The 13940-nt window shown below is 37.9% G+C and overlaps 1 protein-coding gene and 1 long non-coding RNA gene across 2 annotated transcripts in view; both read left to right on the forward strand.

Moving 5' to 3' along the window:
- Window positions 1–1029: 1029 nt before the first annotated feature.
- The window catches only part of LOC117912967 (two-component response regulator ARR12-like), a 24736-nt gene continuing 11825 nt past the window's right edge, over window positions 1030–13940 (forward strand). The window contains 5 exon segments of the mRNA XM_034827794.1: window positions 1030–1490; window positions 2135–2287; window positions 2708–3106; window positions 3798–3874; window positions 3962–5212. Coding sequence (XP_034683685.1) covers window positions 1361–1490; window positions 2135–2287; window positions 2708–3106; window positions 3798–3874; window positions 3962–5212 — 2010 coding nt within the window. The 5' untranslated portion in view covers window positions 1030–1360.
- LOC117912968 overlaps window positions 12006–13940 on the forward strand; it is a 4232-nt gene continuing 2297 nt past the window's right edge. Inside the window, exon 1 of the long non-coding RNA XR_004651068.1 lies at window positions 12006–13940. This exon is cut by the window's right edge and continues 1450 nt beyond it. This is a non-coding gene — a long non-coding RNA (uncharacterized LOC117912968).

Genomic DNA, 13940 nt, shown 5'->3' on the forward strand with positions numbered 1-13940 from the left:
CTAATGTTTATTTGAATTTTGATTGTAGGGATAATTTTTTTTTCAAAAATACCTTTAATATTAAAGTATGTTTTTTTAGATACCATGAGAGTATCTTAGAATCTATTTGTCTTGTCGTGTTTCTAATAACACTTCTCGAAAAAAAATACATTGTCAAAGTCATTCTTCATTTTCTAAATGAAGTTATTTGATTGTAATACATTCAATGATTCATATTATAATCGAGTCTTATTTATGGTGAAACTCATCTTGACTACTGATATAATATTATGTCTAATTTTTTTATATAATTATTTTAATCAATTTCAACTCAATTATTTTTAATATAATTTTAGACTTGTATTTTTTTTTGTATTAAATAGCATTCATTTTAATAATAAATATTCAATTTTTTAATTCTAAAAATTTTCTTACAAGGCTTTATTATTAAAATTATTATTATTATTATTATTATTTATGGTAAGAGTTGAATTTAAACAACATATGAATAGGAATGAGAGTCATGTGATAGGAAGTTATAATTCAATGAAAAAAGAAAAATATTTTTGGATAGAAACTCATTAAAGAAATGATAATTATTTTGAGGATTTTCAGCACATGTTTTTCTATTTATGAATTTTTATGGAAATTAATATTAAAATATCAATATTTCACCCTTAATTTCTCATAATTAGCTTTTAATATCATGTTTTAACTACTAATTGCCTTTTATAATTTTATCCAAATTTAAATAATAAGTCAAAATTTATTTCCTTAATTTGTAAAAATTAAAAACTAAAAGAAGAAAAAAAAGGCATATTTTTTTGGATAAATTAGATTAATAAAACAATTTTTTTTTGAATATTAGGCCTTTTAAATTAATTAATTATTATTTTTTAAATATGATTATAATTTAGAATTTTAAAATTTTGAAAAAAAATAAAAATGATTAATACAGACAAATAAGAAATTAAAAGTGTTACAGAGGAAGAAAGTCTTATATTTTCAGAATACAGCTCTGACAATCCATATAGAAGTCTAGATTCCATTTTCTCTCTCTTTCTTTCCACAGTTCGGAGAGAGAGAAAGAGCCAGTTTTTGTCTCTTTTTCACTGTTTGGAGAGAAAGAAGAGCTGGTTTCACTGTTCTGTTTCGGGATTTTCTCTCTCTACATTTTATCCAATATTCCATCTCTGCCAATCACCTTCCTTCATCACTTTCTCTCTCTGCATTGACCCATTAATCTCCATTTTTTCTCCCCTTATACTTGCTGGGTTTTGTTGGGTCTTTGTTCCAAAAAGGCCATAGATACGGTGGTTGTAAACTTGTGATCTTCAAAACCCAAAAGGAAGTCTGTAATTCTGCGGTTTTATTTGATACGATGACAGTTGAACCGAGGGTTGAAGACCCAAATGATCAATTTCCGATTGGTATGCGGGTTCTCGCCGTTGATGATGACCCTACCTGTCTTAGGCTCTTGGACACTCTGCTTCGTCGATGCCAGTACCATGGTCTGATTCTTTGGCTTTGTTTCCCATTTCTTTGAATTTGTTAATGGTTTTTGGATATGGGCTCTTGGATTTGTGTATTTTTGTTTAGATTTTCTTGCTTCCTTGGTAAGTAGCATAGAATTCATACATATGCGAAATCTTCTCCTCTCTAGCGCTTTTTATTTTGATTTATTTTGCCAGTTTTTTCATTTTGTTCTTAATTTTGCGGATGGGTTCTGGGATTTGCTTTCTGTTCTTCATTTTGTGGTTGCCAGAGAATATACAAATGTGACCCACAAACTCTCCGTCTCTCTAGTTGTCTACGATTAAAATATGGGGTATATATGATTTGTTGACTTGATTGCAGGACTGTAGAATTTTAGAACTTTAGAACTTTTTCTTGTTGACCTATGATTAGTGGGTTGATTTAGAAAATTAGATAGATGTATTCTGTACACGGGTTTTTTTAGTGTTATTCAAATCTTAATATTTGTCTCATGATTCAATCGACATATTCTGGGATCTTTTTTGATGTTTCCCCAGATTGAGTTTTTGTTTGGTTTGTGGTATAATTAGCTTTTGTTCATTGTACATATGACTTTTTATTTTTTATTTATTTATTTTTTTTTGTGAATATCTGTTTTCACTGTGGTATGGATTTGCAGTTACGACAACTAGTCAGGCAATCACAGCATTGAAGATGCTGAGAGAAAACAAAAACCAGTTTGATTTGGTTATCAGTGATGTGCATATGCCTGACATGGACGGTTTCAAGCTGCTTGAGCTTGTGGGGCTTGAGATGGACCTACCTGTAATAAGTAAGCAAGCAACACTTTAGATGATATTCATTGTTATTATTTTAACATTGTTTTCCTTTTTCAATTTTTTTTTTCATCGAAATAGAAATGCATCATGTTTTTTATTTTCCAAGGTCTTAAATCTCCACAAAAATTTAAAAAATTTTGTATTAGCCATTTGAGAAATTTTGATTTTTTGATTGATTTCATCCTTTCCATTGAAAATTTTGGAGACTGTTTTGGACCAAGTTCAAGGAAATGATTGCAGAGCTGTATTCAGAAACTTAATCTACACCCTTGGAAATATTCAATTGGGTTGACATGTAGTCTATATTTATTTTCAGTACTCAAGGAGAATCATCTCTAAACTATGCAGCAAGTTGTTCTTTAGCGGTTTAACCCAATTTTTATTATAATCATTTTCTGTTAAAATGGTTCTAGTGCTATCGGCAAATGATGACCCGAAGCTTGTGATGAAGGGAATTACCCATGGGGCTTATGATTATTTGCTGAAACCTGTTCGAATTGAGCAGCTAAAGAACATATGGCAACATGTAATCAGGAGAAGGAGGTTTGATCCTAGGGACCAGAATAATTCTGACAGTCGAGACAAGCGTCAAGGACCTGGTGAAGGAGGACAAGGGTCCAGTGAACCAGGGAATCCTGATCATGGGAAGCTTAATAAAAAGCGGAAGGACCAGAATGAAGATGACGATGAGGAAAATGATGAGAATGGACATGATAATGAGGACCCGTCAAGTCAGAAGAAGCCTCGTGTTGTTTGGTCTGTAGAGCTGCATCGCAAATTTGTTGCAGCTGTTAATCAGTTGGGCATTGACAGTATGTTTTTATTTTTTATTTTTTAAATACCCCTTATTTCTTTTTTTCAAGTTTTCCTGGTGTTATCCAATTGTATAATGTGCATATTTATTCTAATGCTGCAAATTCGTCCACATTTCCTGACCATCGAGGATGATTTCCAGTTTGTGGAAATCTTGAATTATTCAATTCACTCACTCAGATTTGTGATTGAACTTTCCTGAAAAATTTCTGAATCATACTGTAATTCTAATGTTTACTAATAAATTCCAAATATCTTTGAATTGTTACCAGGTCTTCATGAGTCAGCTTTTTATTTCATATATGTGAAACTAATAATGCCGGGAGCCTTTTAGTTCCATTTCTTTTACCTTTCCAAATTTGTTGCAGCTACTGATCAGTTGGAGAATATATCTATATAACACACATTTTTCAATTCCCGAACCTTTCTTTTTTAAAAAGTTTGACATATGTCATCCTATTTTATCATGTATATTTTTTATCTAGCAAGTTTATGTTCAAATATCCCAGTCATTGAAGATAATTTCCACTTTCTTTTGTGTTATTGAATTTTTCCTAACCATATTCCTGAACCATGAAGTATATCTAGTGATGAATAATAATTTCCTGTTTCAGAATTTTCACCACTCACCATGCATGCATCAGTTCTCAATGTTTCACTTCATCACTCTCTCCCTTGTTTTGAATGCAGGGGCTGTACCTAAAAAGATATTAGATTTGATGAATGTTGAGAAGCTTACAAGAGAAAATGTAGCAAGCCATCTCCAGGTGAAATCCTTTTCTTTCCTGCATCAGCTCAGTGTAATCTAAATCTTTTGTTTCCTGGTAGCTTACTGTCGTATCTCATGGTTGCAGAAATATAGGCTTTACCTAAAAAGGATCAGCTGTGTGGCAAATCAGCAAGCTAATATGGTTGCAGCCTTGGGCAGTACGGATTCTACCTATTTGCATTCACTTAATGGCCTTGGAAATTTCTACAATTTGTCTGGATCTGGGCAGTTGCCAAACTCTACTTTCAGATCCTTCCCACCTAGTGGAATGCTCGGTAGATTGAACACTCCTTCTGGTATGGGTATGCATTGCCTTTCTTCTTCAGAGATGGTTCAACTGGGACATTTGCAAAACTCAAGCAATCCTATTAACAGTGGGGGTAAATTCCAGCCGGTGTTACTACCTGGAAACCAAAATGGTATTATACTTCAAGGGATGCCAATGTCCTTAGAACTTGAGCAATTGCAACATAATAAAGGCATCATCCGTGTTGGAGAGCTCTCTACTACTATTGGGGATTCAACTGTTTTCCCTGCTTCAAGTGGCTTCCCAGATACAAAAATGACTTCCAGTAGGTCATCCAGCTCTCTTCTTGTTGCTGCAAACAGTCCCTTAATGTTACAAGGACACTCCCAAGAGAACCAAAGAAGAGGAGGGTTGAGAAATCAAAATTCTGCTACATTGTTAAACGCAGAGCTTCCTTCTTCATTTCCAGATCATGGTAGATGTAATGACAACTGGTCAACTGCTGTTCAGCCATCTGCGATCCAATCAAGTTCTTTTCCATTAAGTGACTGCTTTAAACAGGCTACTTTGCATCCTAGTAACTTGAGAGACAATATCTCTTCAGTGACCCTGCAAAGTGGGACTAATCTACGTGATGTTTCTTGTGTCACTTCAATGCCTCCTCCACTGCCAGATTCAAGAACAGATTTAGAATGTCAAGCAATGACTATCAGTAGTAATTCTGTAAAAATGATGAATTATTCCCCAAAAGTGTGGGATGACCATAAACACAAGCTCTCTCACCATTCAAGTCTCGGATGCAGCTCAGCAAACTCTTTGATCCCTGCTCCTGGAGTAATGGGTACATTTGACCAGGGTTTGGACCTGAAAAACACAATATCTGACAGAAATATGGATTTCAATTTGATGGGGGAGTCAAATTTTGTCAATCCCTTGCCCATGCAGCAGAATGCAGTTGAGGAATCAGCTTCAGATACGGCATTGCAGTTGAAGCAAGGTTGCACCTTGGGGCAAAGAAAACCACAAAGCAGCTATGCTTCTAATAATGTTGGTTCCTTGGAAGATCTAGTGAGTGCAATGATGAAACAGGTAAGGTTATCTTCCTTTATCTTCAAGGTTTTCTGTTGAAATATCTTCTTTCTCATTTCCTTAATAAGAATTTGGTTTAGAGTGATCTTTCCATCAGTTTCGAGCTTGAAGTGATAAATTAAAAAAAATTAATTAAGACTTAATTGTCTGATGCTGAAACTATTTTAATTTCAACTTCTTGGTAGCTTAACAAACCCTGGTCTTTTGCTCATATATATCTGATGTAGAAGAAAATACTGGAACTTACCAAATGTTCCAGAAGCCTAATTTGCCTTGTTCTTCTTAAACATGCTCTGCATCACTAGTGTTAAATATTGACAATTTTGGGTGAACAAAACCCGCTAAGTTGGAGTTGTGGTTTTAGGAGTATACTGAATAAAAGTGAAGGTTTATCATGATTACCACAATATGGATGTGCTTCTACATGCGAGGCATAATATTTATCAGTTAATACCAAAAGAAAAAAAAATGTAAATTTTATTTGTTTTTGAGAGTTTTTCTGTCGCAGAAAGTTTTAAGTTACAATGTACTGTAATTTCTTAGTTCTGACTCTTAAGAAATCACTAACTAGAGCAAATAAAAAGAATTTCTTTTTAATCCATTGGAAGGTTCCAGTGCCATTGATGTTCTCACAGCTGGTTCAACCATATGAAAAGTTCATGTGACAGTCTTTTATTTTATTTTTATTTTTTTGCAAAATATGGATTTGAATTGCTGAAATAAGGGAATAAAGTAGGATTTGTGTTGTTGATACTGAATGGTTGAAATTTTTTTTTTTTTTTGATAAATAAGCACAAAATGAATGGTTGAAATAATGGATCATCAACAGACTCTCTCTTTGTCCGAGGTAAAGTTCACTTCCTCTCTAGTCAGGGTAAGATATTCTTTTAATGAATATATCAAGGAAATCTTCTCCCCCTTTTGGTGAATATGTTGAGGGAAGTTTTCCCCCATCTTTTGTTATTTGCTTGGAATTCTGTCTGACATACTTGTACCTTGTGTTACATTTATTGCCTATTTTGCTCTTCTATGTTGCCACCTTTTAAACTTCATTCATTTGTTATGAGTTATTGCCGGGTATGCTTGCTTTGAGAAGTGATTGATACAGGTTCAAAACCCGAGCACTCAGCATGAAGGGAAAAAAAAGAGGGAGAAATCGTAGGCTCTGATACCAATGTTGGTAATTTAAAAATAACTTTCAATATGGTACCTTGATAAAATAAAAATGATTAAAATAAACATAACAGGCGGAGGGCACACAACCCCTTCTCTGCTCCTTTCCTGAGCCTTTCACATCCCGATCATACACGATGCTAGTGTTCTGATAGCGATGCTATAATTACTGAGAGTATACCAAATAACTACTTGAATTTTGGTACACATGAGCTAAAAGCTGTAAAATATTTCAGCGACTGTCCCTTTTTCCCACCATTCTTTGTTTTGCAGTGAATATTTCCCTTATAAGTTCAACATAATCTTGATACTGTTTTCTAGTGTGGAGTTGGAAATGCAGGCATGTAGATTTAATTCTTGATAAAGATTTATTTTATTTTCTATTTTATATTTGATAACAGTGATCATAGTTACTCTTCTGACTAAATGGATTTAGTTTTCTATTAGGAAAATGATCTGATGCTTTTTGTCGGTATGCATGTTCATTTTTTGTGCTTTGGCCAAGTCATCTCCAATAGGAAGAAGGTGATACATGCCCTTATCTGCCACACATCCTAATTTGACTGAGTCTGACAACCATTTTGAATTGAAGGCTGTTGAGACTAGAGCTTGTTGAATATAATGTATTTATAGTATATAACCTTTCCTTGTTAATATAGGATACATGTATGGTAGTTAGGACTCCTAGCCTTGTATATATATATATTTCTCAATTGTAAGTAGATTATTACATTAATGAGAATTAAGGTCTTTCTTCTTTCTCTCTCTCAACATGGTATCAGAGCCAAGGAAGAAAACCTAATTCTTTCCTGTTTCCCGTGTCATCAACTCCGGGAAACCTTCCGGTGACCGTGTTTCATTCCGGTCACCTTCCCCATCTCCCAATACTTTCCGGTCATTCGGATCGTCGACAGAAACAACTCACCGCCGGCAAATTTTTCCGGCGAACTTTTCCGGCGACGTATTTTTACGACATCGACCATACCAGAAGGAGCGCCTGGAGGAGATCTACAACTTTTGTGAAGGCACCGACACCAACAAAGCATCCACGCGCCGCCCACGCGCACGTTTCCGTCCGGCGGCTGCATCTCACGCGCCGGCGCGTGAGGGCGCGTGAGGGATTTTCCGGCGACGCGCCTCCTCCAGCAGCCTCGCCTGACGCCGACCAGCCTCCCTACCTCCCTGGTTCTCCCATTCGAGCCTTGCACGTACCTCTTTTGGGGATTTTTGTCTCCGTCGGCCCTCCAAACAGTCTTTCCGGCGAAGCTCCGACTACTTTTTCTCCACTCCAATCCCTGCACGTGCCTTGGGAAGTGTTCTTCTACCTTTCTGGTGGTACCACGCCGCGATCTGAGGCCGTCTCCCTTTTTCGGTGGTGCCACGCCGCAATCTGAAGCCATATTAGGGCTCTCTTCGATCCAAACATACTTTATTCTCCAGATAAGTAGATATGACTACTAAAAATTCCATTTTTTTCCGCTGTTATATCTGGATCTCCTATGATTACTTCGGAGAAATTGGTTGGCAGTGACAATTATCTTTCCTGGTCTGCCTCTGTTGAACTTTGGTTTATGGGTCAAGGATATGAGGATCACTTGATTACACAGGAGGCAGATATCCCTGAGGTTGACCGCGTACAGTGGAGGAAGATAGATGCACAGTTATGTAGTGTATTATGGCAATCGGTTGATCCCAAGATTCTTCTTCATCTTCGGGCCTACAAAACTTGTTTTAAATTTTGGACTCAGGCCAAAGGATTATATACGAATGATATCCAGCGTCTTTATAAGGTGGCTTCTGCTATTGTCCATCTCAGCCAACAGGACTTGGATCTATCTACTTATATTGGCCAGATTGCCTCTCTTAAGGAGGAGTTCTTGACTGTGATGCCTCTTACTCCTGATGTTGGGGCTCAACAAACACAGCTTGACAAGTTCTTCATGGTTCTTACTCTTATTGGCCTCCGTCCGGATCTTGAGCCTGTCCGCGATCAGATTCTTGGTAGTTCATCAGTTCCGTCCTTGGATGATGTGTTTGCTCGCCTCCTCCGTATCTCCTCCACTCAGACTTTGCCATTTGATAGCACTTCAGATTCTTCTGTGTTAGTTTCTCAAACTAACTCTCGAGGAGGCCGTAGTGGTACCCGAGGTGGAGGTCAACGTCCTCATTGCACCTATTGCAATAAACTTGGCCACACTCGCGATCGTTGCTATCAGTTACATGGACGACCTCCTCGCACTGCCCATGTGGCCCAGTCCTCTGATTCTCCGCTGCCTCAAGCTCCGAGCTCTTCCGCATCTCAGGCTTCTGTTGCCTCTGTTGCCCAGCCTGGTAATGCCTCTGCCTGCCTTACCCACACATCTTCTCTTGGACCCTGGATTCTAGACTCTGGAGCTTCTGATCACTTATCTGGTAATAAGGATCTTTTCTCCTCTATTACTACTACCTCTGCTTTACCTAATGTTACCTTAGCTAATGGTTCTCAAACTGTGGCTAAAGGTATTGGTTTGGCCCTTCCTCTGCCTTCTCTACCTCTCACTTCTGTCCTTTATACTCCTGAATGTCCTTTTAATCTTATTTCCATCAGCAAAATCACTCGTACTCTTAATTGCTCTATTACCTTTTCTGATAAATTTGTGACCTTGCAGGACCGGAGTACGGGGAAGACGATTGGCATAGGACGTGAGTCTCAAGGCCTCTATCACCTCACCTCGGATTCATCTCCTGCAGTTTGCATTTCCACTGATGCTCCTCTCCTCATTCACAATCGTCTGGGCCACCCTAGTCTCTCCAAGTTCCAGAAGATGGTCCCTCGTTTTTCCACTTTATCGTCGCTTCCGTGTGAGTCATGTCAGCTTGGGAAACATACTCGTGTCTCGTTCCCAAAGCGTTTGAATAATCGGGCAAAATCTCCTTTTGAGCTTGTCCACACTGATGTTTGGGGTCCTTGTCGGACTGCGTCTACTTTAGGATTTCAGTATTTTGTCACTTTCATTGATGATTATTCTCGATGTACTTGGTTATTTTTAATGAAAAATCGAGCTGAGTTATTCTCTATTTTCCAGAAATTTTATGCTGAAATCCAAACCCAGTTCAATGTTTCTATTCGTGTGTTACGCAGTGACAATGCCATGGAATATTTTTCAGCCCCATTTACTTCGTTTATGTCTCATCATGGGATTCTTCATCAGTCTTCTTGTGCTTATACTCCTCAACAAAATGGGGTAGCTGAACGCAAGAATCGACATCTTGTTGAGACAGCTCGTACTCTCCTCCTCCATAGCAATGTTCCTTTTCGTTTTTGGGGGACGCTGTTCTTACCGCTTGTTATTTGATTAATCGTATGCCCTCCTCTGTCTTACATGATCAGATTCCTCACTCCCTTCTCTTCCCTGACCAACCACTTTATTTCCTTCCTCCTCGTGTCTTTGGTTGTACTTGCTTTGTTCATATTCTCACTCCTGGACAGGACAAGCTTTCCGCCAAAGCCATGAAGTGTCTCTTCTTGGGATACTCCAGACTTCAGAAGGGTTATCGTTGCTATTCCCTTGAGACTCATCGATACTTTATCTCCGCTGATGTCACCTTCTTTGAGGACTCATCATTCTTTTCCACCACTTCTGAGTCTCTTCCTGTTTCTGAAGTCTTGCCTATTCCCATTGTCTCCCCACCTGATGCTATGCCTCCTCGACCACTTCAGGTTTATCATCGTCGCCCTCGTGTCGTTGCTCCTCTCCCTTTTGCTGAGGCACTTGCTGACTCACTTCCTATCCCTTCGGCTTCACCTACCCCGGCTCTGCCTTCTCCTAATGACTTACCCATTGCTGTTCGGAAAGGTACTCGCTCTACTCGTAATCCTCATCCTATTTACAATTTTTTGAGTTATCATCGATTATCTTCACCCTATTCTGCTTTTGTTTCTGCTATATCCTCTGTTTCTCTTCCAAAGAGCACCCATGAAGCTCTTTCCCATCCAGGCTGGCGACAGGCAATGGTGGATGAAATGGCTGCTCTGCACTCTAATGGCACTTGGGATCTTGTTGTTTTACCCTCGGGTAAATCTACCGTTGGCTGTCGTTGGGTTTACGCAGTTAAGGTTGGTCCTGATGGTCAGGTTGATCGCCTTAAGGCCCGCTTAGTTGCTAAAGGCTATACTCAGGTTTATGGTTCTGATTATGGTGACACATTCTCTCCGGTTGCCAAGATTGCTTCTGTCCGTCTGCTTCTCTCCATGGCTGCCATGTGTTCTTGGCCTCTTTATCAATTGGATATTAAAAATGCCTTCCTTCATGGTGATCTTGCCGAGGAAGTTTATATGGAGCAACCTCCTGGTTTTGTTGCTCAGGGGGAGTCTGGTTTAGTATACAGGTTACGCCGTTCTCTATATGGCTTGAAACAATCTCCTCGAGCATGGTTTAGCCGTTTTAGTTCTGTTGTTCAAGAGTTTGGCATGCTTCGCAGTACAGCAGACCATTCAGTTTTCTATCATCATAACTCTTTGGGGCAGTGTATTTATCTGGTTGTTTATGTGGACGACATCGTCATTACAGGCAGTGATCAGGATGGTATTCAGAAACTAAAGCAACACCTTTTTACCCACTTTCAGACCAAAGACTTGGGGAAACTCAAGTATTTCTTGGGAATTGAGATAGCTCAATCCAGTTCTGCTGTGGTCCTTTCCCAAAGGAAGTATGCTTTAGACATCCTGGAAGAAATTGGTATGTTAGACTGTAAACCGGTAGACACACCTATGGATCCGAATGTCAAACTTGTACCAGGACAGGGGGAGCCTTTAGGAGACCCCGGGAGATATCGACGGCTCGTAGGTAAATTGAACTATCTCACCATTACTCGTCCAGACATTTCTTTTCCTGTGAGTGTTGTTAGTCAATTCCTACAGTCACCATGTGATAGCCATTGGGATGCTGTAATCCGCATTCTTCGATATATCAAAAGTACACCAGGCCAAGGTGTGTTGTACGAGAACAGAGGTCATACTCAGGTTGTTGGTTACACAGATGCAGATTGGGCTGGTTCACCCACAGATAGACGTTCCACTTCAGGGTACTGTGTTTTTATTGGAGGTAATCTAATATCTTGGAAGAGTAAGAAACAAGATGTAGTGGCCAGATCTAGCGCTGAAGCCGAGTATCGAGCTATGGCTTTGGCAACATGTGAACTCATATGGTTGAGACATCTTCTTCTAGAGTTGAGATTTGGAAAGGATGAACAGATGAAACTCATATGTGATAACCAGGCCGCATTACATATTGCATCCAATCCAGTCTTTCATGAAAGGACCAAACATATTGAAGTTGACTGTCATTTCATTAGAGAGAAGATCGCATCAGGATGTGTTGCTACAAGTTTTGTTAATTCAAATGATCAACTAGCTGACATCTTCACTAAATCTCTCAGAGGTCCTAGGATTAAATATATTTGTAACAAGCTTGGTGCATATGACGTATATGCTCCAGCTTGAGGGGGAGTGTTGAATATAATGTATTTATAGTATATAACCTTTCCTTGTTAATATAGGATACATGTATGGTAGTTAGGACTCCTAGCCTTGTATATATATATATTTCTCAATTGTAAGTAGATTATTACATTAATGAGAATTAAGGTCTTTCTTCTTTCTCTCTCTCAACAGAGCTGTTAGACTAGGTGTAGACATTTTGTGCAATGAGTGACAACCTTCAAGAAGAGGTAGGAGAGAGAGTTATGATTGGAATGCGGGAGTAGGTGATGTGGTTCCAAATATGGGACTAGACAAACATAATTTTCTAAGTTGTTTTCCCCTAGTCATGGTGGTATATTTGCAAGGCTGCAGTTGAGACACTCCTGTAATTTTACATTCTTTTTTCACTTAAAATTTCACACAGCATTGTTCTGGACATAATATTATTATATAATCATATATAGAGCAAAATTCAGGAAGTGATTCGCATGCTTAATCCCAATTGTTGAGATGAGGCTTTGTTTAGAGATTAATTCATCACCACTTTGCAACATTTTTGAGAGGGTTTATATTTTATTGTTGCTTGTAGGAGAAGTTCTTGAACTATATGTCATTGCCCGTGCTTCTAGGATATCAAACATCACTCGGCCAATTGGTCTCACTAGAAAAAAAATGCAGCTATCTTTATGGCAATAATCTACTTGAACAATATCCAGCCCCCCTACCTTATTACCCATCCCAATGTTGTAGGACAATGTGATGCGAAAAAAATTGCATGCAGATGAAAATCTTGTTAGATTAAAGCACTTGTATAAATGTGCATTGAATACCTGCAATGGTGCAAGCATTTCGCTCTATCCTTCAATTTTTTATTGGAATTTAGAATCCCCGTTTTCCTTTGTATCAAATTCCATAGGCTTTGCATTATTTTCTGTTTATCTGGCTTGATGAATGTTTTTGTATGCTTTCTTGGCTTTTGAATTGTGATGTGCCTCCACCTGGTCATCATCCTCATATTGGAGAAAAAAACACTTTTCCTCTTTAACAACTTGAAGATTAAATGGAATGTTCATGTATTTTAAGGTTTAAATTCGAACCGGAATTACGATTAAAAAATTTGAACCGTGAATGTCTCAAAGTATTGGCCCAATTAAACCATTTATGATTTTGTTTTTATATAAGTGCATCGAAACCTACTTTTCCTATGTAATTTATTGTTAGTAAATATATCATACCTTAATGTCACAAAATGCTTCAAATGACTCTCCTCATGGATTTATATAGGAATTGGGAAGCTTCTAGAGATCCTTGGAGACATCTACACTTAACTACAAAGTGGAAGAGTATGAAATCTTCTAGAGAGGGCTAGAGATGTCCACACATCTTTACACTTGGCTAAGAGAGCATTGGAATAGTGTGGGGTGTTTTAGAATCTTCCAAAGTCATCTTGTACATAGACTAGTGTAGGAGCTTCTAGATTATTCTTGATTTGTAAGGGACCCTTTAAGGTTCTAGAGACTTCCTAAGGTGCTTATAAATAGGTTAATGCCTCATTTGGCCAAGACACCACCCAAGAACTTAACTAGCCAAAACAAGTGAGTTCCAAAACACTTGTAAAGCTTACTTTGAGCAATAAAACTTTCATTCTTTAAGTGTTACCTATTATGCCCTCTAAAGCTTCTAAGTCGGGTGCATATTCTATGTTGTAACATTGTAATTACGTTGTACAAAGTTCCTGCTAATGATTCCTGACAATTATTTGCAATCAAAATTCAGTAATGATTTATAAACAAAAAAAAAGTTACAAAATTTTTTAGCAATGTTCCATGAAAAACACATTGCATATTAATTGAGAAATTAATATGAAATCCACTAATTTGAAAGGCACTAAATACCATATGTTGTCTTGAGTTCTCCATGTATCAAAACATATGCAAGTTGCGATTCGAGCCACCACAATCACAGAGCAAAAGACTTCTTAGCATGGAGGGCATACCATATTTTAAACAAGGTTCTTAATTTTCCAAGAGACATAAGAACGTGGTGTGTTGTAGAAACTGTAGAATAAATAAATGGAAGTTAGACATATGCACT

This window comes from Vitis riparia, chromosome 4 (genome assembly GCF_004353265.1).
Source record: "Vitis riparia cultivar Riparia Gloire de Montpellier isolate 1030 chromosome 4, EGFV_Vit.rip_1.0, whole genome shotgun sequence".
Classification (NCBI taxonomy): Eukaryota; Viridiplantae; Streptophyta; class Magnoliopsida; order Vitales; family Vitaceae; genus Vitis; species Vitis riparia.